Here is a 25,566-nt window from a genome sequence, read left to right on the forward strand (position 1 = left end):
ACTGGGTCATTACTGTTGGAAAAGATTCTTAGAGATAGGAACTTGAGAGAGTAAATTGGGATGACATTTTTGAAGGGAAATGTACTACGGAGATATGGTCGATGTTCAGGGATCTCTTGCAGGATGTTAGGGATAAATTTGTCCCAGTGAGGCAGAGAAGGAATGGCAGGGTGAAGGAATCGTGGGTGACAAGAGAGGTGGAACAACTAGTTAGGAAGAATAAGGCAGCATACATAAGGTGTAAACAGCAAGGATCAGACAGGTCTCTTGAGGATTACAGGGTAGCAAGGAAGGAACTTAAGAAGGGGCTGAGGAGAGCAAGAAGGGGACATGAAAAGGCCTTGGTGAGTAGGGTGAAGGAAAATCCCAAAGCTTTTTTCACTTATGTGAAGAGCAGAAGGATGTAGGACCAATTAGAGACAAAGGTGGGAAGATGTGCCTGGAAGCTGTGGAAGTGGGTGAGGTTCTCAATGAATACTTCTCTTCAGTACTCACCAAGGAGAGGGGCCTTGATAACACTGAGGACAGTGTTGGTAAGGTTAATGTTCTAGAGTATGTAGATATCAAGAGAGAGGATGTGTTGGAGCTGTTAGAAAATATTAGGGCAGATAAGTCCCTGGGGCCTGACGGAATATTCCCCAGGCTGCTCCGTGAGTTGAGGGAGAAGACCGCTGAACCATTGGCTAGGATCTTTGAGTCCTCGTTGCCCACGGGGATGGTACCGGAGGATTGTCCCCTTATTCAAAAAAGGAAGTAAGGATAGTCCAGGGAATTATAGACCAGTGAGTCTTACGTCTGTGGTGGGTAAGCTGTCGGAAAAGATTCTTAAAGATAGGATCTAAAGGCATTTAGAGAATCATGGACTAATCAGGGACAGCCAGCATGGCTTTGTGAAGGGAAGATCATGTCTCACAAGCCTCTCTCCCAGGGCATCAGTGCTCAATGCAAGAGGGCATGGCTTTAAAGTAATGGGTGGGAAGTTCAAGGGAGATGTCAGAGAGAGAGGTTGGTTAATGGAATGCGCTGCCTGGGGTGGTGGTGGAGGCTGGTACGTTGGTCAAGTTCAAGAGGTTGTTAGGTAAGCATATGGAAGAATTTAAGATAGAGGGATATGTGGGAGGAAGGGGTTAGTCTTAAGTGTGGTTTGAAGGTCGGCCCAACATGGTGGGCCGAAGGGCCTGTATTGTGCTGTATTGTTCTATGGTCCTCTGGTTATGAGGAGGTGAGCAGGAAAATTGATTAGGGTAGTGCAGTAGATGTGGTCTACATGGATTTTAGTAAGGTGTTTTACAAGGTTCCACATGGTAGGCTTCTTCAGAAGGTCAGAGGCCAAGGGATCCAGGGAGGCTTGGACATGTGGATTCAGAATTGGCTTGCCTGTAGAAAGCAGAGTTGTGGTGGAGGGAATGCATTTGGATTAGAGGGCTGTGACTAGCGGTGTCCCACAGGGATTGGCTCTGGGACCTCTACTTTTCGTGATTTTTATTACTGACTTGGATGAGGGGGTGGAAGGGTGGGTTGTCAAGTTTGCAGACGACACAAAGGTTGGTGGTGTTGTGGATAGTGTGGAGGACTAGCGAAGATTGCAGAGGGACATTGATAGGAAGTAGAGCTGGGCTGAGAAGTGACATATGGAGTTCAATCCAGAGAAGTATGAGGTGGTACACTTTGGAAGGCGGAGTACAAAGTTAGTGGCAGGATTCTGGGTAGTGTGGAGGAGCAGAGGGATCTGGGGGCTCATATCCACAGACCCCTGAAAGTTGCCTCACAGGTGGATAGGCTACTTAGGAAGATTATAGGATGTTAGCTTTCATAAATCGTGGGTCGAGTTTAAGAGCCACAAGGTAATGATGCAGCTCTACAAAACTCTGGTTAGACCACACTTAGAGTACTGTGTCCAGTCTTGGTCTCCTCATTATAGGAAGGATGTGGAGGCGTTGGAAAGGGTGCAGAGGAGATTTACCAGGATGCTGCCTGGATTAGAGAGTATGGATTATGAGGAGAGACTAAAGGAGCTAGGGCTATTCTCATTGGAGAGAAGGAGGAGGAGGGGAGACATGATAGAGGTATACAAAATATTGAGAGGAATAGATAGAGTGGACAGCCAGCGCCTCTTTTCCAGGGCACCAATGCTCAATACAAGAGGGAATGACTTTAAAGTTTTCGGGGGGAAGTTCAAGGGAGACGTCAGAGGGAGTTGGGGGAGGGTGTTTGGGTAGAATGCTCCCTCGCTGGGTTCAGGGTGAGCAGAGCGAGATCGCTTCCTGCTGGTTGTTGTCATGACTGTGTGTCGGGTCCACCGTGACGGCTTGAGTCTGGTCAGCCATTTTGAGAAGGGCGTAATGCTTTGGCTGCTGCTGACTGCGATCAGCCATGTTGGGAAGGGTGTAATGCTTTGACTGCTTGTGACAGCCGGTCTGTGGTCAGCCATCTTAGGAAGGGCATAATGGTTTGGCTCATCTGGAGTTGATTATCAGCCATCTTGGGAGGGGCGTAAAGCTTTGCCTGCTTATGACAACTGGTCTGGTCTGACATCTTGGAAAGGGCGTAATGCTCTGGCTTATGAGTGCTGGTGTGCGGTCAGCCATCTTGGGAAGGGCGCGATGCTCCTTCTGCCCACGACAGCTGGAGTCTGCAGTCCAAGGTGGCGGCTCCTCCAATGGATCCAGGTGGCCACTGATGGGGAAACCTCGTCCCGTCTCAGGCCGGGTGGCCTCCTGAGCATGATGTGGCTAGGTCTGTGGAGCTCCCCCCCCCATGTGTTCAGGATAAGGAATGGAAGGTTGCGAGGAGATCGGAGGAGGGACGGTGTCACAGAACGCACTGCCCGAGGGGGTGGAGCCGGCGGAGAGCAGGAACAGGCCCTTCGCCCCACAATATCTGTGCCGACCGGGTCCCATCGGCCTGCACGTGATCCATATCCCTCCAGTCCCTGCACGTTTAAACGCTTCTTCAACATCAGCACCATATCTGCTCCCCTAAGCAGCACACTCCGCACTCTCTGTGTAACTTCCCCTCCTCTCACCTTCAACCTATGCCCTCTGCTATTTGGCATTCTGACTGTGCCTCTCATAATCTCATGAACCTTCATCTGGTCTCCCCTCAGCCTTCGCCGCTCCAGGGAGGGCAACCCAAGTCTGTTCAACCCCTCCTGCGAGCTCAGACCCTCTAATCCAGGCACATCCCACCCACCTACCTTCCCCCCTTCACCTGAACTCACCTATCCCCTGCCTGCGTGCGCTCCTCCCCCTCCCCCTCCCCCCGACCTTCTTATTCCGGCTTCTGCCCCTCTTCCTCTCCAGTCCGAAATGTCGACTGTTTATTTCCCTCCACGGATGCTGCCTGACCTGCTGAGCTCCTCCACCATTTTGTGTGTGTGTTGCTCCAGATTTCCAGCATCTGCAGAACCTCTGGTGTCTCTGTGAGCGTCCTGGTGAACCTCTCCTGCACCCTCTACAAAGCCCCCACACCCTTCCTGCAATGGGGCGACCAGAACTGCGCACAGTACTCTAGATGTGGCCTACCCACAGTTTTATACAGCGATGATGTACCTTACAAACTTATAGCCAATGCCCTGACCAATGAAGGTAAGCGTGCAGTATGCCTTCTTTACTGTCCTGTCGACCTGTGCGGCCACATTCAGGGGAGCAGTGGACTTGGACCCCAACGTCATTCTGTACATCAATACCATGAAGGGTCCCGCCATTAATCTAGTCAAAAAGAAAAGCTTACAGAAGTTTCAGAAAGCTAGGTAATGGAAGAATGTAAGGCTAACAGGAAGGAATTTAAGAAGGAGATTAAGAGAGCCAGAAGGGGACATGAGAAGGCCTTGGCGGGTAGGATTAAGGAAAACCCCAAGGCATTCTGCAGGTATGTGAAGACCAAGAGGATAAGATGCGAAAGAATTGGGCCTATCAAGTGCAGCAATGGGAAAGTGTGTGTGGATTCAGAAGAAATAGCGTAGATACTTAATGAATACTTTACATCAGTATTCACTACGGAAAAAGATCTGGGGGATTGTAGTGGGGACTTGCAGCAGCCTGAAAAGCTTGAGCATGTAGATATTAAGAAAGAGGATGTGCTGGAGCTTTTGGAAAGCATCAAGTTAGATAAGTCGCCAGGACCGGATGAAATGTACCCCAGGCTGCTGTGGGAGGCGAGGGAGGAGATTGCGGAGCCTCTGGCAATGATCTTTGCATCATCAATGGGGACGGGAGAGGTTCCACAAGATTGGAGGGTTGAGGACGTTGTTCCCTTATTCAAGAAAGGGAGTAGGGATAGCCCAGGAAATTATAGACCAGTGAGTCTTACTTCAGTGGTTGGTAAGCTGATGGAGAAGATCCTGAGAGGCAGGATTTATGAACATTTGGAGAGGTATAATATGATTAGGAATAGTCAGCATGGCTTTGTCAAGGGCAGGTCCTGCCCCATGAGCCTGATTGAATGTTTCGAGGATGTGACTAAACACACTGATGAAGGGAGAGCAGTAGATGTATTTCAGCAAAGCGTTTGATAAGGTACCCCATGCAAGGCATGGGGAGGCAGTAAGGAGACATGGGATCCAAGGGGACATTGCACTGTGGATCCAGAGCTGCCTGGCCCACAGAAGGCAAAGAGTGGTTGTTGAACGGTCATATTCTGCGTGGAGGTCGGTGACCAGTGGTGTACCTCAGGGATTTGTACTGGGACCCCTTGCTCTTTGTGATTTTTATGAATGACCTGCATGAGGAATTAGAGGGGTGGATTCATAATTTTGCTGATGACACAAAGGTTGGATGTGTTGTGGATAGTTTGGAGGGCTGTCAGAGGTTACAGCGGGACATAGATAGGATGCAAAACTGGGCTGAGAAGTGGCAGATGCAGTTCAACCCAGATAAGTGTGAAGTGGTTCATTTTGGTAGGTAAAAATATGGTGGCAGAATATAGTATTAATGGTAAGACCCTTGGCAGTGTGGAGGATCAGAGGGATCTTGGGCTCCGAGTCCATAGGACGCCCAAAACAGCTGCACAGGTTGACTCTGTGGTTAAGAAGGCATATGGTGTATTGTCCTTCATCAATCGTGGAATCACATCAGCCAGCATGTCCCGGTGAGGTAAGCTTAATTGAACCCCACCCAAGCTACAATCCAGTGGAGCAGATGGCCAAATTAAAATAAATAAATTTTAGCGAGTAAATTTAAAAAATAAATACGAAAGCACATTCACCAGGGGCCTCAGCTTGTCAGTTAGGTGCCCTTAAACTGACTCCACCCAAGCAACAACAAACCGTTGCAACGACTGCAGACATCAGCAGATCCCGGAATGGATTTTAAAAAACAACTCCAAATGAGCGAGGTAGGTTGGGGGCGAATCTTCCAGAAGGGCGGGGCACTGCTGCCCACCTTTAAAAGAGCCCACATAAACGTGCAAGACCTCTTTCCCTGACGAAGCTTGAGAGGAAGTGAAACTGGATTCTCTCCCCTCTCCACTCACGGACTCCAGCTGTCACGGGCAGCCAGACCATCGCGCCCTTCCCAAGATGGCTGACTGCAGACTCCAGCTGTCACAGGCAGCAGGAGCATTGCGCCCTTCCCAACATGGCTGACCACAGCTAGCAGCAACCAAAACATTACGCCCTTCTCAAGATGGCTGACCAGACTCCAGCTGTCAAGATGGACCCGACACACAGTCATGACAACAACCAGCAGGAAATGAACTCGCTCTGCTGACCCTGAATCTAGCGAGGGAGCATTCTACCCAAACCAGCACCCCCCCCATCCACTCACAGACCAATCATCTGCCCATCTGCCCCCTGGAGGTACCCTTAAATACAAGGCACCTCCCCTGCTGCCACACACTGGGGACACTCACAGCAAGGCCAACAGACAGACTCACACCAAGGTGCTTCCAGCAAACAACAATTCAATAGCTTGGGGCTGGAGGGGAGGGATTGGCATTCTTACAGCACGCGAGGCAGGCAGGGCGGCCTGGTCCGCTTGGGGACAAGGTCCCGCCCAACACTTCACAGAGCCACCAGCTTCTCATTCAGCGAGATCTGCGCCTGTATCAGGTTTGACATATGCATCACCATCAGGAAATCCTGCCCAGAGAGACAGACAGAGAGAGAGAGAGAGGGAGGGAGAGAGAGAGAAGTTCTTAACCTCACACGTCACCCTGCAACTGACATCCAGATAACCAGATGTGGCAATAACTCTGCTCACCAAAACCCCTCGATAAGATCACAGCCCGTAACTCACTCCGAGGATCTGTCCGAGTCACAAACACCCTGAACTCCAGAATCAGACTCTTGGCTGCAATCCAGCCCCAGGTGTCGGTTACTGTGCACATAAACCCTGACACTCTCACATTGATCCCAAGCCTGTGACTCACCCCCTGGGGATCTGTTGTTCAATTTATAAAACCCCTGAACTCTTCCATTTCAGTCGGTAACTCACAGCCCCGGAGCTGTTACTGAACAAACAAACCCCTGAAGCTCCCCGGTCACGTTGTACCCTGCAGCTCATCTGTTACCCCAAACATCCCAAACCCTTCAAGATTCCAGCCAGCAACATGCTCTGGGAATCAGTTATTCCAGACAGAAACTACTCCAACCCCTTGATGATATTCCAGTCTGCAACTCATGCCCACGGTTCTGCAGTCTGATGGTTGGACCCATTGAACCCCTGATGTGTCCCCACCCTGTGACCCACTCCCACCATGTGTTACCCCAGGGTCAGACCCAGTGAACCTCCAATGGTACCCCACTCTGTAACCCACTCCCTCCTTGTGTTACCTCAAGGTCAGACCCAGTGTTCTCTTGATGGGACCCCACCCTGTGACTCACTCCCACTGTGTGTTACCCCAGGGTCGGACCAACTGTAATCCCAATGGGACCAGACCCTGTGATCCAATCCCACCATGTCTTACCCCAGGTTCGGACCCAGTGAACTCCGGATGGGACCCCACTCTGTGACCTATTCCCACTGTGTTTTAAACCAGGGTCGGACCCAGCGATCTCTTGACGGGACCCCAACCTGTGACCCACTCCCACCTTGTATCACCCTATGGTCGGGCCAACTGAAACCCCAATGGGACCCCACCCTGTGACCCTCTCCCACCATGCGTTACTCCAGGGTCACACCCATTGGACACTCGATGGGACCCCACCCTGTGACCCATTCCCACTCTGTGTTACCCCAGGGTCAGACATAGTGACCCCTCAATGAGACACCACACTGTGACCCACTCCCACAGTGTGTTAACCCACGGCTGGACACAGTGATGTCTCGATTTGACCCCACCCTGTGACCCACTCCCACCGTCTGTTACCCCAGGGTTGGACCCAGTCAACCCACAATGGGACCCCACACTGTGACCTACTCGCACCGCATTTTACCCCAGGGTCGGACACATTGATGCCTCGATTGTATGTGGGAAGTCAGGGACGGCACACTTGTAAAAGATGCATCCAGCTGCAGCTACTGACAAACCGAGTTAGGGAACTGGAGCTGGAGCTGGATGAACTCTGGATCATCTGTGAGGCAGAGGCAGAAATAGACAGGAGTTTCAGGGAGATAGTCACACCTAAAAGTCAAGAGGCAGGTAGCTGGATGACTGTCAGGAAAGGGAAGGGGTATAGACCAAAAGAGCAGAGCACCCCTGTGGCCGTTCCCATCAACAATAAGTATACTGTGTTGGATACTGCTGGTGGGGACGACCTACCAGGGACAAGTTGCAATGGTCGTGTCTCTGGCACTGAGACGGGGCCCTCGGCTCAGAAAGGAAGGAGGGAAAAGAGGAGAGCAGTAGTGATAGGGGATTCGATAGTTAGGGGGACAGATAGGAGGTTCTGTGGGAGAGATCGAGAATCCCGGACGGTCTGTTGTCTCCCTGGTGCCAGGGTCCGTGATATCTCGGATCGAGTTCTCGATATTCTCAGGAGGGACAGTGAGCAGCCAGATGTCGTGGTCCACGTAGGGACCAATGACATGGATAGGAAAGAGGAGGAGGTCCTGCAAAGAGAGTTGAGAGAATTAGGTGCAAAGTTGAAGGACAGAACCTCCAAGGTTGCAATCTCAGGATTGCTACTGGTGCCACAAGCTATTGAGGCGAGAAATAGGAGGATCATGCAGCTAAATACATGGCTAAGGAGATGGTGCAGGAGGGAGGGCTTCAGGTTTCTGGACAGTTGGGCTTTGTTCCAGGGAAGGTGGGACCTGTTCCGATGGGACCGTTTGCACCTGAAATGGAGGGGGACTAACATACTTCCGGGTAGGTTTGCTAGTGCTGTTCTGGGGGGTTTAAACTAGATTTTCAGGAGGAGGGGAACCAGTGTTAGAGCAGATAGTGATATGGAGGAGGTAAAAGGCCATGCGAGGACTGCAGGTGTCGACAGAAATCAAAGGTTTGTATGTGATAGAAATGTTCTCAGGTGCATCTATTTCAATGCAAGGAGTGTTGTAGGTAAGGCAGATGAGTTTAGGGCGTGGATTGGCACGTGGGATTATGACATTATTGCTATTAGTGAGACTTGGTTACAGGAGGGGCAGGACTGGCAGCTTAATGTTTTGGGGTTCCGTTGTTTCAGACGTGATAGAGGGGGAGGGATGAAAGGGGGAGGAGTGGCATTACTGGTCAGGGAAAATATCACAGCTGTGCGTAGACAGGACAGCCCGGAGGGCTCGTCTACAGAGGCCATATGGACGGAGCTGAGGAACGGTGAAGGTGTGACCACACTAATAGGGTTGTATTATAGACCGCCCAATAGTCAGAGAGAATTGGAGGAACAAATCTGTAGTGAGATAGCAGACCGATGTAAGAAACAGAAAGTTGTAATAGTAGGGGATTTTAACTTTCCACATATTTATTTGGACTCCCACACTGCGAAAGGGTTGGATGACTTGGAGTTTGTCAAATGTGTTCAGGAAAGTCTTCTAATTCAATATATAGAGGTACCAACGAGAGAGAATGCAATACTTGATCTCCTATTAGGGAACCAGTCAGGTCAGGTGACAGAAGTATGTGTAGGTGAACATTTTGGGTCCAGTGACCATAATGTCATTAGTTTCAAGTTAATTATGGATAAGGACAGGTCTGGTCCTCGAGTTGAGGTTCTAAATTGGAGAAAGGCCAATTTTGTGGAAATGAGAAAGGATACAGGACGAGTGGATTGGGATGAGTTGTTCTCTGGCAAGGATGTGCTCAGTCAGTGCAAGGCCTTCAAAGGTGAAATTTTGAGAGTGCAGAGTTTGCATGTTCCTGCCAGGATTAAAGGCAAAGCTAACAAGTATAGGGAACCTTGGTTTTCAAGGGATATTGGCGATCTGGTTAAGAAAAATAGAGAGGTGTATAGCAGGTATAGGCAACTGGGAACGGATGAGGTACTTGAAGAGTATAGAAAATGTAAGAAAATACTAAAAAAGGAAATCAGGAAGGTAAAAAGAAGACATGAGGTTGCTTTGGCAGATAATGTGAAGGTAAACCCGAAGGGTTTCTACAAGTACATTAAGAGTAAAAGGACAGTCGGGGACAAAATTGGCCCTCTAGAAGATCAGGGTGGTCGTCTATGTGTGGAGCCTCAGGAGATGGGGGAGATCTTAAACAGTTTTTTTGCATCAGTATTTACTCAGGAAACTGGCATCGTGGATATGGAAGGAAGGGAAACAAGCACTAGTGTCATGGAACATATAGAGATTAAAGAGGAGGAGGTGCTTGCTGCCTTACAGGGAATAAAGGTAGATAAATCCCCCGGGCCTGATAAGATATTTCCTCGGACATTGAGAGAGATGAGTGTAGAAATTGCAGGGGCCCTGGCAGATATTTAAAATGTCCTTAGCCACAGGTGCGGTGCCGGAGGACTGGAGGGTAGCTCATGTTGTTCCATTATTTAAAAAAGGATCTAAAAGTAAACCAGGTAATTACAGGCCGGTGAGCCTGACATCAGTAGTGGGTAAATTACTGGAAGGTGTTCTGAGAGATCGGATATACAAGTATTTGTACAGCCAAGGGCTGATTAAGGATAGTCAGCATGGCTTTGTGCGTGGTAGATCGTGTTTAACGAATCTTGTAGAGTTTTTCGAGGAGGTTACCAAGAAAGTAGATGAAGGAAAGGCTGTGGATGTTGTCTGCATGGACTTTAGTAAGGCCTTTGACAAGGTCCCACATGGGAGGTTAGTTCAGAAGGTTCAGACACTGGATATCCATGGAAAGGTTGTAAACTGGATTCAAAATTGGCTGTGTGGGAGAAGACAGAGAGTGGTTGTGGATGATTGTTTCTCAGACAAGTGGTGTGCCTCAGGGATCTGTACTGGGGCCATTGTTGTTTGTTGTCTCTATCAATGATCTAGACTGAGGAAGTAATGGGTTAAAAACTGATAGAAAAAGTACCTCGCAAGGAAGAGCTCGCAAGCTGCTGACTCAATGGATAGGGTGATATTTGTTGTGTCCGGGACCTTGGTGGCAGGTCAATATACTAGGCAACAAGGGTGGTGGGTGTAATAAACAGACTGGAGGAAGCTTGTTTTAAACAATGAGGGTGAGACCTGTCTTTTAATCTCTTGATTATAACTCAGTTATGTTGGACAATAGGTGTGATGTCTGTCTTTGGTTCTCTGAGATCTGACCGAAACTTGTGGAGCCGAATTCATTAAGCGTGTGTGACGATATCTGTATAAATCACTGTATGCTGCTTTGGACTGCGGAGAGCTCCGATAAAGACTCTGCCTGAGAGTTTGAGGAGAATTCTCCCGCAGTATACTGCTAATAAACGCGCTTTATCGCATCAACCTTGTGGCACTGTGTTACTTTGCAGCGGACAGAAGTGGGAACTCAAAATCGGGACAACAATTTGGCAAGCAAGCCAGGAGTCCAAGACAAGGTTTCGGAAGTGGCGTGAGTGATTAACGGGGATAACGACTACCTGAGACGGAAGGGCCCACAAGGTACGATTCACCTTGATCCCTCTCAGGGAGTCGGACACCTGCTCGATACCTTCGCTTGTCGAATATCCTCTGACGGACTCCTCGCGAACTTGTCCGAGTGCCACAGGTAAGAGGGGTTTGAGTCCCCAGTTGTTAATTTCATGTTCGGGGTTCGAGTCCCCAGTTTCATTAGTTTTGCGTTTGGGGATTGAGTCCCCAGTTTTGGGTTTGGGGTTCGAGTCCCCAGGTTTGGGTTCTAAGTTTGTGAATTTCAAGGTTTTGAGCTCTAAGTTTTGAAATCAGTTCTCCGGTACTACCACCCTGCCTTAGACCGGTTCTTAAGAAGGGAAGTCCCCCATGGAGAGGTCAGGAACCTGAAGTGGGTGAAGGAAAGAGACCAACCTTATAGATAATCGCAGCGATTTGTACCGTACGATCGGGAAGAAAACAAAATGGGACAAACTCTCGATAAGTCTGGGTCCAATACCCCACTATCAAAGTGATATAAAGATGATCCGAAGAATGAGAGTAACTTCTGGAAATTATCGGCATGCCTCAATAAAAAATTGGGAAATGAAATATGGCCATTGGCGGGAACGTGGGATGTCAATAAGTGCCTAAAAGCAGAAAGGGAAATTTGGGAGCAGAATACGGGGGAAAAACGGAAAATGTTAATGTTGACGGAGAAAAACGGCCGAAGACCTAACAAATAAATCTAAACAGAGTAGTTGTTTCAGACCCAGACTTATCGAGAGTTTGTCCCATTTTGTTTTCTTCCCGATCGTACGGTACAAATCGCTGCGATTATCTATAAGGTTGGTCTCTTTCCTTCACCCACTTCAGGTTCCTGACCTCTCCATGGGGGACTTCCCTTCTTACCAACAAACCAATGCTGGGAAAGGGGTGAGGTGCACCCCAGGCAAAACCCCCTTGCCAGGTGGTCCTTTTGAATGTATACAACTTGATTTTTTTGAATTACCGCATGTACATTGTTACAAGTACTGCCTTATTATTGTTGATGTATTTAGTAGATGGATTGAAGCTTTTCCAACCACCAACAATAAGGCCTCAACGGTGGTGAAGTTACTGCTTACAGAGATCATACCAAGGTTTGGTGGACCCTGACAGATAAGTTCAGATAATTGTACCCACTTCACATGGAAAATAAATAAGGAATTGTGCGAGGCACTGCATATCAAACAGCAGTTCCACTGCACCTACCACCCTCAGGCAGCGGGTATCGTAGAACGAGCTAATGGCACCCTGAAGAATAAATTAACTAAATTAGTATCAGAGACAGGTCTAAATTGGCTGAAGGTTCTCCCATTAGCATTATACCACATGAGAATTACCCCCCTGAACATCATGGGGAATAAACTGCAAAGGTATTTCAGACAACTTACGTCCTCTCTAAAGTTTCTTCACTCACAGGTGAACAGTGCCTTTAAACCACTGGAAGGACAGAATGCGGAACTGCCTGACCTGGAAATTGGAGATTTGGTACTGATACGAGATTGGGAGCGCCCTAAATTGGGACCTCGGTAGAAGGGCCCCTTCCAGATACTATTCCAAATTCCTACAGCTGTGAAAGTACAGGGCCAGGAACGCTGGATTCATCTGAGTGACTGTAAACGATGGCCGCCAGAAGAAAGATGATATTTCTTAGAATCGGACTCCTTACCATTACCAGTACTCTTGCGTGGGCATTAGAGGATAACATTTTTACAAAGCACATATGCATCTACATGGGAATTGCACCGTTTGCTACCCCTTGACAGAATCAGTGGAAGGTCTTTTTGTAGCCACACCAAGCTGGAGCTCTCGGGCCCTCTTACAGTAATGAACACTCAAAAACAAAGTGCATTGGGCAGACGGGCACTTACGGGAGGCTGCTGCCGGGTAAATGCTTGCAAAGCACAGTAGCAGGTCCTAGTAGCACAACCAACCACCAGTCCTTCTCCCGCTGCTTCACCGGTAAAGGATGGGGTTGTGGGATAGTGATCGTATGGCGCACGATATCATGTGCCACCACCACTTGTACAGAGAGAATATGTGGATTTGGGGGGGGGATGGTTTAGGTGTGAGTGTGCTGCAACTAGGTGCATTACGTTACTTGCAGGGGAGCGATGGGTTTGTGGGGAAGGGAACGGGACCCATGTGAAATTGTCTAATGTCTCTTTAGAATGGCTAACCAGGGAGAATTACCTGAGGCAGCATGGGAGAGATGTTGTTGGAATCTCTTGGTATTCTCAGATGCCCAGTCCATAGTAATCGGGTAATGTAACCTGTTACCTGGCCAAGGAAGGGTATATGTTCCTCTTTAATGGCACTTACACTACTGCCACCCCCACTCTGCCAGCCTGGTTAGCAATGGGAACGATCGGGCTGGTCACGGTCTCCTGCCCCCAGAAGACTCATGCTCATGTCTAGTGAGGAGTCCTGTGAGGACTGGAGGGACCTTATTACGTTGGGATCTCCCTTATCATTGTTAGGCTATGGGTTTCTGAGTACTCTCTCTCTGGGGGGTTCGGCAGGAACTATAGCCACAAAAAAAACAGAACTACCTTATTTGTGGACTGGCTGCGCTGGGCCTGGAGGCAGTGAAACAGGAACTGGCGGAGCTTCGACTTTATGCCAGCAGACCCGGTATGCTGTGGACTACCAGCTGGCTCAGCAAGGAGGAGTATGTGCCATAGTAGGGGACAAATGTGTCACCAATGTGAGAGATGAGTCCTACAACAGTTCCCATGCCATTCAGGACACTCAGAAGCAAGTAGATAGCTTTAGGCAGGGACCTACAGGAGGGATGGGTTGGTTGAGGTGGCTGCTAGGAGGATGGTGGGCATCATACCTGCTGCTTGGAGCAGTGGGGCTAATCGTGATTCTAATACTATGCTGTGTGGTGCTGGCCTGTCTAAATACCTGTTACAAGGTCCTTATTAATAAACAGTCGGCCCCATTCTCGGTGCCCCTCTAGATTATCATGTAATGATAACAGGAGGGAATGAGGAAGTAAAGGGTTAAAAACTGTAACCATACCTAGAGCTGATGGAAAAATACCTCGCAAGCAAGAGCTCGCAAGCTGCTGACTCATGGATAAGGTGATAATTACTGTGTTCGGGACCTTGGTGGCAGGTCAATATACTAGGCAATATACTATATACTATATATACTATTGTGGCGACTCACCATTTAGTCGGGCGAACTGGCTCGGCAGTCGGGTCGCGCGGCGTCGGAGCGACAAGGCCCAAGATGGCGGCGGGCCTCGTCTTTCCGAGCGACCCGGAGAACCCGCGCGCGGGAAAGTCTTGATGATGTAGGACTTACGTCATTGCCGGTTGTTTTGGGCGGGAACATTCTCCCTTAAAGGGCCCGCGCAAGGCGGGAAAATAAACCAGTTCTTGTTTGGCAATCCTCTGACTAGTGTCTTGTTTTATTCCGCGGTAGCAACCGCTACACTATATATGTAGGTGGTGGGTGTAATAAACAGACTGGAGGAAGCTTGTTTTAAACAATGAGGGTGAGACCTGTCTTTGAATCTCTTCATTATAACTCAGTTATGTTGGACAATAGGTGCGATGTCTGTCTTTGGTTCTCTGAGGTCTGACCAAAACTGGTGGAGCCGAATTCATTAAGTGTGTGTGACAATATCTGTATAAATCACTGTCTGCTGCTTTGGACTGCGGAGAGCTCCGATAAAGACTCTGCCTGAGAGTTTGAGGAGAATTCTCCTGCAGTATACTGCTAATAAACGCGCTTTATTGCATCAACCTTGTGGAACCGTGTTACATTGCAGCGGACAGAAGTGGAAACTCATAATTTTATTTACAGTGTGGTAACAGGCCCTTCCGTCCCAATCCGGACAACAAGATGATAATGTGGTAAATCGGATCAGCAAGTTTGCTGATGATGCTAAGATTGGAGGCGTAGTGGGCAGCGAGGAAGGCTTTCAAAGCTTGCAGAGGGATCTGGACCAACTAGAAAAATGGGCCAGAAAATGGCAGATGGAATTTAATGCAGACAAGTGTGAGGTGTTTTGCATTTTGGAAGGACAAATCAAGGTAGGACATACACAGTAAATGGTAGGGCACTGAGGAGTGCGGAGGAACAAAGGGATCTGGGAGTTCAGATACATAATTTCCTGAAAGTGGCGTCACAGGTAGACAGGGTTGTAAAGAAGGCATTTGGCATCCTGGCATTCATAAATCAAAGTACTGAGTATAGGAGTTGGGATGTTATAGTGAGGTTGTATAAGACATTGGTGAGGCCAAATTTGGAGTATTGCGTGCAGTTCTGGTCACCGAACTATAGGAAGGATATCAGTAAGATTGAAAGAGTGCAGAGGAGGTTTACTAGAATGTTGCCGGGTCTTCAGGAGTTAAGTTACAGGGAGAGCTTGAACAGATTTCTTTTTTTTTAATAAGGTTTTTAGTATAAGGTTTTGTTTTACAAGGTTCTTTTTTATAAGTTTTATTTTATATAAGTTTTCATCGGGAATAGTGGGGGCTGGACTGCACAGGCGAGTGACCTCAGCAGGTAAGGCGCGGGCAGTTCAAAAAGCAAACCGCCATATCCAGTGGATAGCGTTGGAGCAGTCAGTGGAGTGAGAGGGAGCAGAGTGGTTGGGCTTTGGCTCAAGGGGCTTCGGCGTAAAGGGGCGAGGCAGGTGAGTAGCTGGTAAGTAGGTAAAGGTAAGGTTTATAAATCTCTTATAAATTTTTAGGTAGGAAAAACTAGGGGAAAAAAAGTAGTTCAGATGGAGGACATGGTTGTGTGCTGCAGCTGCTTGATGTGGGAGCTCGTGGACCTTGCTGTGGTCCACGATGGCCGCATCTGCAGTTAGTGCTTGAGGCTGGAGGAAATTCAGCTCAGAATTGATGAGCTGCAATTGCAGCTTCAAACACTGCGAAGCATCAGGGAGGGAGATAGTTATGTAGATACTGTACATCAGGAGACGGTCACCCCCCCCCCCCCCCCCCCTTCGAGCAGATATGTCTGGGATCCAGGAAGTAGATAGAAGGGTGACTGTCAGGGGAGGGAAAAGGAAAAAGAAAACGAACAGGCAGATAGAGCAGAGGACCCCGGAGGCTGTTCCCCTCAGTAACAGTTTTTCCGCTTTGGAAGCTGTTGAGGGGGATGACCTGCCGGGGCCAAGCAGCAGTAGCCAGGTCTCTGGCACTGGGACCGGTCCTGCTGCTCAGAAGGGAAGGGAGGAGAAGAGGAAGGCAGTAGTGATAGGGGACTCGATAGTCAGGGAAACAGATAGAAGGTTCTGTGGCAGTGAGCATGAATCCCGGATGGTATGTTGCCTCCCAGGTGCCAGGGTCCGGGATGTCACTGATCGGGTCCACAGGATTCTAGAGCGGGAGGGAGAACAGCCAGAAGTCATGGTTCATGTTGGTACCAATGACATAGGTAGGAAGGGGGATGAGGTACTGAAAAGTGAGTTTAGGGAGCTAGGCAGAAGTCTGAAGGACAGGACCTCAAGGGTAGCGATCTCAGGATTGCTGCCAGTGCCCCGTGATAATGAAGGTAAGAATAGGAGGAGATGGCAGATAAATGCGTGGCTGGGAACTTGGTGCAGGAGGGAGGATTTTAGATTTTTGGATCGTTGGGATCTCTTCTGGGGAAGGTGGGACCTGTACAGAGAGGACGGGTTACACCAGAACCTGAGGGGGGGGGGCCAATATCCTTGCAGCCAGGTTTGCTAGGGTGGTTTGGGAGGGTTTAAATGAGTTTGCGAGGGGGATGTAACCGGAGCAGTAGGTCACAGGAAGAAGTAAAGGCAGATCTGACATGTAGAGAGGCTTTGAGGAAGGAGAAGTAGAGTACAGGGTATAAAAGTAATAAGGCGGATGGGCTAAAGTGCATTTACTTAAATGCAAGAAGCATCAGGAATAAGGGAGATGAACTGAGAGCTTGGATAAGTACATGGGACTACGATATTGTGGCTATTACAGAGACATGGCTGACATCAGGGAAGGAATGGATATTGAATATTCCTGGTTTTCAGTGTTTTAAAAGGGATGGGGGGGGAGGTAGAAGAGGAGGAGGGGTGACGTTACTGGTCAGGGATACGATTACAGGTGCAGAAAGGGTGGATAATGTAGAAGGATCCTCTCTAGAGTCAGTATGGGTGGAAGTTAGGAACAAGAAAGGAGCAGTTACTCTACTGGGAGTATTCTATAGGCCTCCCGGTAGCAGTAGGGATACTGAGGAGCAGATTGGGGGGGGGGCAGTTTTTGGAAAGATGCAAAAATAACAGGGTTATTAAAGTGGGAGACTTCAACTATCCAAATATTGATTGGCACCTACTTAGTGCCAAAGGTTTAGATGTGGCGGATTTTGTCAAGTTTGTCCAGGATGGATTCCTGACACAATATGTTGACAGGCTGTTTAGAGGGAATGCCATATTAGATCTAGTTATAGGTAATGGACCGGGTCAGGTGACAGATCTATCGGTGGGTGAGCATTTGGGGGACAGTGACCACTGCTCCATAACCTTTAGAATTGTCATGGACAGGGATAGGAGCAAAGAGGACGGGAAGATATTTAACTGGGGAAAGGCGAATTATGAGGCTATAAGGCGAGAACTTGGGAGTGTAAATTGGGATGACATTTTTGAAGGGAAATGTACTATGGAGATGTGGTCAATGTTCAGGGATCTTTTTCAGGACATTAGGGATAAATTTGTCCCGGTGAGGTAGAGAAGGAATGGCAGGGTGAAGGAACCATGGGTGACGAGAGAGGTATAACAACTAGTTAGGAAGAAGAAGGCAGCATACATAAGGTGTAAGCAGCAAGGATAAGACAGGGTTCGTGAGGAATATAGAGTAGCAAGGAGGGAACTTAAGAAAGGGTTGAGGAGAGCGAGAAGGGGACATGAAAAGGCTTTGGCGACTAGAGTTAAGTTGAATCCCAAGGCTTTTTTCTCATACGTGAAGAGCAGAAGGATGGCTAGGTTAAAGGTAGGTCCGATTAAACACAAAGGTGGGAGGATGTGCCTGGAAGCTGTGGAAGTGGGTGAGGTTCTCAATGAATACTTCTCTTCAGTATTCACCAAGGAGAGGGGTCTTTATGACACTGAGGACAGTGTTGGTAAGTGTAATGTTCTAGAGTATGTAGATATCAAGAGAGAGGACATGTTGGAGCTGTTAGAAAATATTAGGACAGATAAGTTCCCGGGGCCTGATGGAATATTCCCCAGGCTGCTTCGTGAGGCGAGGGAGGAGATTGCTGAACTGTTGGTTAGGATCTTTGAGTCCTCGTTGTCCACGGGGATGGTACTGGAGGATTGGAGGGTGGCAAATGTTGTCCCCTTATTCAAAAACAGGTAGTAGGGATAGTCCAGGGAATTACAGACCAGTGAGCCTTACGGCTGTGTTGTGTAAGCTGTTAGAAAGGATTCTGAGATAGGATCTATGAGCATTTAGAGAATCATGGACTGATTAGGGACAGCCAGCATGGCTTTGTGAAGGGAAGATCTTTGAGTTCTTTGAGGAGGTGACCAGGAAGATTGATGAGTTTAGTGCAGTAGATGTGGTCTACATGGATTTCAGTAAGGCATTTGACAAGGTTCGGCATGGCAGGCTTCATCAGAAGTTCAGAGGGTCAGAGGCCAAGGGATCCAGGGAGGCTTGGCCGTGTGGATTCAGAATTGGCTTGCCTGTAGAAAGCAGAGGGTTGTGATGGAGGGAGTGCATTCTGATTGGAGGGCTGTGACTAGCGGTGTCCCACAGGGATCGGTTCTGGAACCTCTACTTTTTGTGTTATTTATTAACGACTTAGATGAGGGGGTGGAAGGCTGGGTTAGCAAGTTTGCAGACAACACAAAGATTGGTGGTGTTGTGGACTGTGGAGGGCTGTCGGAGCTTACAGAGGGATATTGATAGGATGCAGAGCTGGGCTGAGAAGTGGCAGATGGAGTTAAATCCAGAGAAGTATGGGGTAGTACACTTTGGAAGGACAAACTCCAAGGCGGAGTACAAGGTAAATGGCAGGATTCTGGGCAGTGTGGAGGAGCAGAGGGATCTGAGGGTTCATATCCACAGATCACTGAAGGTTGCCTCACAGCTGGATAGGGTAGTTAAGAAAGCTTATGGGGTGTTGGCTTTCATAAATCGTGGGATTGAGTTTAAGAGCCGCGAAGTAATGATGCAACTTTACAAAATTCTGGTTAGACCACACTTAGAGTACTGTGTCCAGTTCTGGTCACCTCATTTTAGGAAGGATGTGGAAGCATTGGAAAGGGTGCAGAGGAGATTTACCAGGATGCTGCCTGGATTAGAGAGTATGGATTATGAGGAGAGACTAAAGGAGATAGGGCTGTTCTCATTGGAGAGAAGAAGGATGAGGGGAGACATGATAGAGGTGTACAAAAAGATTAAGAGGAATAGATAGAGTAGACAGCCAGCGCCTCTTTCCCAGGGCACCAATGCTCAATACAAGAGGGCATGGCTTTAAGATAATGGGTGGGAAGTTCAAGGGAGATGTCAGAGGGAGGTTTCTCACCCAGAGAGTGGTTAGTGCATGGAATGCACTGCCTGGGGTGGTGGTGGAGGCTGATACATTGGGCAAGATCATGAGATTGTTAGATAAGCATATGGAGGAATTTAAAATAGAGGAATATGTTGGAGGAAGGGGTTAGATAGGCTTAGGTGTGGTTTGAAGGTCGGCACAACATGGTGGGCTGAAGGGCCTGTATTGTGCTGTATTGTTCTATGTTATGGTTCTAGGTTCTATGGTTCTAGGTAGGACTTTATTCCTTGGAGCATCGAAGAATGAAGGGAGATTTGATAGAGGTTTACAAAATTATGAGGGGTTAATGCGAGTAGACTCTTTTCACCTAGATTAGGAGAGAAAAGTACGAGATGACATGGCTTTCGGGTGAAAGGGGAAAGGTTTCGTGTGAACATTAGTGGGAACTTCTTCACTCAGCGTGGTGGGAGTGTGGAACGAGCTGCCATCTGATGTATTAAATGCGGGCTCACTCTTAAGTTTTAAGAATAAATTGGATAGGTAAATGGATGGGAGAAGTCTGGAGGGTTATGGACTGGGTGCAGGTCAATGGGACAAGCAGAATAAAGTATCGGCACAGACTAGCAGGGCCGAATGGCCTGCTTTCTGTGCTGTAGTGTTCTATGGTTCTATGGTTCTATGGATTGGAGAACAACATGTGACCTACTCCCTTTGTGTGTTACCCCATGGACGGACGCAGTGATGCCTCGACGGGACCCCACCCTGTGATGCCCTCCCACCGTGTATTACCCCAGGGTCTCCCCATTAACCCACCGATGGGACGCCACCCTGTAACCCTGTCCCACCGTGTGTTACCCCAGGGACAGACACAGTGACCCCTCAATGGGACACCACCCTGAAACACACTCCCGTTGTGTGTTTCCCCAGGGTTGCTCGCAGTGACCGCTCAATGGGACACCACCCTGTGACCCTCTCCCACCATGTTTTACCCCAGGATCCGTCGCAGTGAAGCCAAGATGGGACCCCACCCTGTGACCCATTCCCTCTGTGTGTTACCCCAGGGTCACACCAATGGAACCCCCGATGGGATCCCACCCAGCTTCCGAGTCCCATTGTGTATAACCCCAGTGTCAGTTCCAGAGAAGCCCCGATGGGACCCCAACCTGTGAGCTACTCCCATCATGTGTTACCCCAGGGTCGGTCCCAGTGAACCCTCAATGGGATCCCATCCTGTGACCCACGCCCACCGTGTGTTACCCCAGGGTCAGACACGGTGACCCATCCATGGCTCCACACCCTGTGACCCACTTCTACCAGGCGTTAGTCGAGGGTCACACCCACTGAACACTCAATGGGACCCCACCCTGTGACCCATTCCCTCCGTATTTTGTACCAGGGTCAGACACACTGACCCCTCGTTGGGACCCAGTCCTGTGACCCACTCCCACTGTTTGTTACCCCAGGGTCAGACCCAGTGAAACTTTGATGGGAACCCACCCTGTTATACACTCCAACCGTGTGTTACCCCAGGTGGGACCTAGTGAACCCCACAATCGGAGCCCACCCTGTGAACCACTCCCATCATATGTTACCCCATGGTGGGACCCAGTGATACAGGGTGGGGTCCCATTGTGGATTCACTGGGTCCACCCCTGGGGTAACACACGGAGTGAGTGGGTCACAGGGTGGGGTCCCATCGGAGTTTCAATGGGTCTGAACATGGGGTAACAAACAGTGGGAGTGGGTCACAGGGTGGGGTCCCATCGAGTGTTCAGTGGTGTGACCCTCGACTAACGCATGGTAGGAGTGGGTCACAGGGTGTGGAGCCATGGATGGGTCACCGTGTCTGACCCTGGGGTAACACATGTTGGGAGTGGGCCGCAGGATGGGATCCCATCGAGGGTTCACGGGGACCGACCCTGGGGTAACATGATGGGAGTAGCTCACAGGTTGGGGTCCCATCGGGGCTTCTCTGGAACTGACACTGGGGTAATACACAGTGGGACTGAAACACTGGGTGGGATCCCATCTGGAGTTCTGTTGGTGTGACTCTGGGGTAACACACAGAGGGAGTGGGTCACAGGGTGGGGTCCCATCTTGGCTTCACTGGGACGGATCCTGGGGTAACACACAGTGGGAGTGGGACAGAGGGATGGTCCCATCGGGGGTTTACTGGGTCCGACCCTGACGTACCAAAAGGTGGGAGTCGGTCACAGTGTGGTGTCCAATAGGGGTTCACTGGGTCTGACCCGAGAGGTAACACATGGTGGGAGTGGGTCAGAGGGTGGGGTCCCATTGAGGGTTCACTGCGTTCCACCCTGAGGTAACACACGGTGGGAGTGGGTCACAGTGTGGAGTCCCATCGGGGGGTCAGTGGGTCCGCCACTAGGTTAATACATATAGGGAGTGGGTCACAGGGTAGGTTCTCATCGAGGGTTTACTGGTTTTGACTCTGGGCTAAGACACAGTGGGAATGGGTCACAGGGTGGGGTCCCACAGAGGGTCACTGGATCTGTTCCTGGGGTAACACATGGTGGGAGAGGGTCACCGTGTGGAGTCCCATCGAGAGGTCACTGGGTCCAACTCTGGGGTAACACATGGTGGGAGAGGGTCACCGTGTGGAGTCCCATCGAGAGGTCACTGGGTCCAACTCTGGGGTAACACATGGAGGGAGTGCGTCGCAGGGTTTGGTCCCATCAAGGGGTCACTGTGTCCGAACCTGTGGTAACACATGGTGGGCATGTGTCACATGTGGGGTCGCATTGATGGGTCAGTGGGTCCGACCCTGGGATAACACATGGTGTGAGTGGGACAGAGGGTTGTCCCATCTGAGGTTCACTGGGTCTGACCCTGGGGCAACACATGATGGGAGTGGGACAGAGGGTCGGTCCTAACGGGGTTCATTGGGTCTGATCCTAGGGTAACACACGGTGGCAGTTGGTTACAGTGTGGGTTCCCATCGAGGGGTTCACTGGGTCCAACACTGGGGTAACACACTGTGGGAGTGGCTTACAGGGTGTGGTCCAATCGGGGGTTTATTGGGTCCCACTCCGGGGCAACACAGGGTGGGAGGGGGTCAGTGGGTGGGGTCCCATTGAGGGTTCACTGCTCCACACCGAGAGTAACACACAGTGCTAGTGGATTAGAGGGTGTAGTCCCATTGGGGGGTTCACTGGGACTGACCATCGGGTAAGACAAGGTGGGAGTGGGACACGGGGTGGGGTCCCATAGGTAGGTCACTGGGTCTGACTCTGGGGTAACACATGGTGGGAGTGGGTCACAGGGTGAGGACACATCAGGGGTTCAATGGGTCCAACCATCAGACAGCAGAACCGTGGGCATGAGTTGCAGACTGGAATATCATCAAGGGGTTGGAGTGGTTTCTGTCTGGAATAACTGATTCCCAGGGCATGTTGCTGGCTGGAATCTTGAAGGGTTTGGGATGTTTGGGATAACAGATGAGTTGCAGGGTACAACGTGACCGGGGAGCTTCAGGGGTTTGGTTGTTCAGTAACAGCTCCGGGGCTGTGAGTTACCGACTGGAATGGAAGAGTTCAGGGGGTTTTTATACATTGAACAACAGATCCCCAGGGGGTGAGTCACAGGCTTGGGATCAATGTGAGAGTGTCAGGGTTTATGTGCACAGTAACCGACACCTGGGGCTGGATTGCAGCCAAGAGTCTGATTCTGGCGTTCGGGGTGTTTGTGGCTTGGACAGATCCTCGGAGTGAGTTACGGACTGTGATCTTATCGAGGGGTTTTGGTGAGCAGAGTTATTGCCACATCTGGTTATCTGGATGTGAGTTGCGGGGTGACGTGTGAGGTTGAAAACTCTTCTCTCTCTCTCTCTCTCTTCCCACCCCCCCCCCCCCCACCTCACCCACCCCCCGTCTCTCTGGGCAGGATCTCCTGTTGGTGACATATCTGTCAAACCTGACACAGGCGCAGATCTCGCTGAATGAGAAGCTGGAGGCTCTGTGAAGTGTTGGGAGGGACCTTCTCCCCGAGTGGACCAGGCCGCCCTGCCTGCCTCGCGTGCTGTGAGAATGCCAACCCCTCCCCTCCGACACTGGGGTAACACACTGTGGGAGTGGTTTACACGTATGATCCCATTGGAGGTTCACTGGGTCCCACCCTGGGCTAACACATGGTGGGAGTGGGTCAGAGGGTGGGGTTCCATTGAGGGTTCACTGCGTTCCACATTGGGAGTAACACACAGTGGTAGTGGGTTACAGGGTGGGGTCCCATCGGGGGTTCACTGGGTCTGACCCTGGTGTAACACACAGTGGGAGTGGGTGTGGTCCCATTAGTGGATCACTGGGACCGACCCTGGGGTAACGCACAGTGGGAGTAGGTCACAGGGCAGGATCCCATTGAGGTTCCATTGGGTCCGACCATGGGGTAACAAACGTAGGAAATGGTCACAGGGTGGGGTCCCATTGAGGGGTCACTGTGTCCCATGCTGTGGAAACATATGGTGGGAGTGTTCACAGTGTGGTGTCCCATTGGCGTTTCACTGGGTCCGACACTGGGGGAACACATGGTGGGAGTGGGTCAGAGAGTGGGGTCCCATCAAGGGAACATGGGGTCCGACCCTGGAGTAACACGCGGTGGGAGTGGGTCACAGTGCGGTGTCCCATCAAGGGTTCACTGGTCCCAGCCTGGGGTAAAACATGTTGGGAGTGCGTCAAAGGGTGTGGTCCCATCGAGGGGTCAGTGTGTCCGACCCTGCGGTAACAGACGTATGAAGTGGGTCACAGGGTTGGGACCCATCGAGGGGTCACTGCGTCTGGCACTCGGGTAACACATGGTGCGAGTGGGTCTCATGGTGGGGTCCCATCTGGGGTAAACTGGCTCCGTTCCTGGGGTAACACACGGTGGGAGTGGATCACAGGGTAGATCCTCTTCCCTCAACTACTGGGACCCCCACACTCAGTGAGCTGTTATCTCCTTCCTTCCCCCACTGGGACCCCAGCTCACAGTGAGCTGAGATCCAGCCACAACCACACCCCTCCACCACTACCCTCTATCTTCTATGGCCAAGCCAATTTTACATCCCGCCCAGCAGGTCACCGTGCTCCCTCCTCACTCTCCACACCACCACCGGTTACCAAGTGACGTGCAACGTCACCAATCACAACTTCATATCCAACCTGTTCCTGTACAGACAGGACGATCCCGTGTGCCTTCACCTTCTCGATGAGCTGAGCACAGCGGGACCTTGTCGAGAGTCTTACCAGTGTCCCTGCGGATGACGTGCGTTGCTTGACCCTCGTCCACCATCTACAGTGGGGGAAGGTTTCTCGCTCTTCACCCGATGCCGCGTCTTGATGCCTCTCAACATTGTGCGTCGGGGTCGGGCCTCCGCCGTTGCCGGGACGACAGAGCCGGTCTCTCTGCACGCTCCATGCCAGGCTGCGTCCCGGTGTCTCTCTCCTGCACCTTCTCTGACACTGCGGTGACCAGAACTGCAGGCAAGTCACCTCCCCTGCTCTTGTGCTCCTTGCCCCAGCTGATGCTCTGTACAGTGAACAAAATAACACTGACTGATCACCTGCTGAACACACACACAACACAGTGCACCCTGTACTAACTCAATATTCTGTACGATCTCAATGCACTCTGTACTGATTCAATGCACCCTGTTCTACCTCGATACACTGTGTATTACCTTCGTTTTTGGGTCATTTTGGCGAACTTCGGACTTCGGAGCAGCGAAGTTTTTTTCCCTAATCGGGAATAGTGGGGCAGGACTGCGCAGGCGCGTGACGTCAGCGGGTAGCGCGCGACCAGTTTAAAAAGCAAACCGCCATATCCAGCGGCGGCGTCGGAACGGCGGCGGAGTGAGGGGGGGCGGCGGAGTGAGGGGGGGAGGGGCGGAGTGAGGGGCGGCGGAGTGAGGGGGGGCGGCGGAGTGAGGGGGGGAGGGGCGGAGTGAGGGGGGGCGGCGGAGTGAGGGGGCGGAGTGAGGGGGAGGGGCGGAGTGAGGAAGCGGCGGAGTGAGGGGGGCGGCGGAGTGAGGGGGGGGCGGAGTGAGGGGGGGCGGAGTGAGGGGGAGGGGCGGAGTGAGGGGGGGGCGGCGGAGTGAGGGGGGGCGGCGGAGTGAGGGGGGGCGGAGTGAGGGGGAGGGGCGGAGTGAGGGGGGCGGAGTGAGGGGGGGCGGCGGAGCGGAGCGGAGGGGGCGGAGTGA

The 25,566-nt window shown here is 50.7% G+C and overlaps 1 protein-coding gene across 1 annotated transcript in view; it reads right to left on the bottom strand.

Annotated features, from left to right (window-relative positions):
• Positions 1 to 24,911, bottom strand: part of LOC127581382 (uncharacterized) — a 60,999-nt gene extending 36,088 nt beyond the window's left edge. Inside the window, exon 1 of the mRNA XM_052035758.1 lies at positions 24,614 to 24,911. Within this exon, the coding sequence (XP_051891718.1) occupies positions 24,614 to 24,659 (46 nt within the window). The 5' untranslated portion in view covers positions 24,660 to 24,911. The remainder of the gene's footprint in view (positions 1 to 24,613) is intronic.
• Positions 24,912 to 25,566: the final 655 nt, after the last annotated feature.

Source organism: Pristis pectinata, chromosome 21, assembly GCF_009764475.1.
Source record: "Pristis pectinata isolate sPriPec2 chromosome 21, sPriPec2.1.pri, whole genome shotgun sequence".
Lineage (NCBI taxonomy): Eukaryota > Metazoa > Chordata > Chondrichthyes > Rhinopristiformes > Pristidae > Pristis > Pristis pectinata.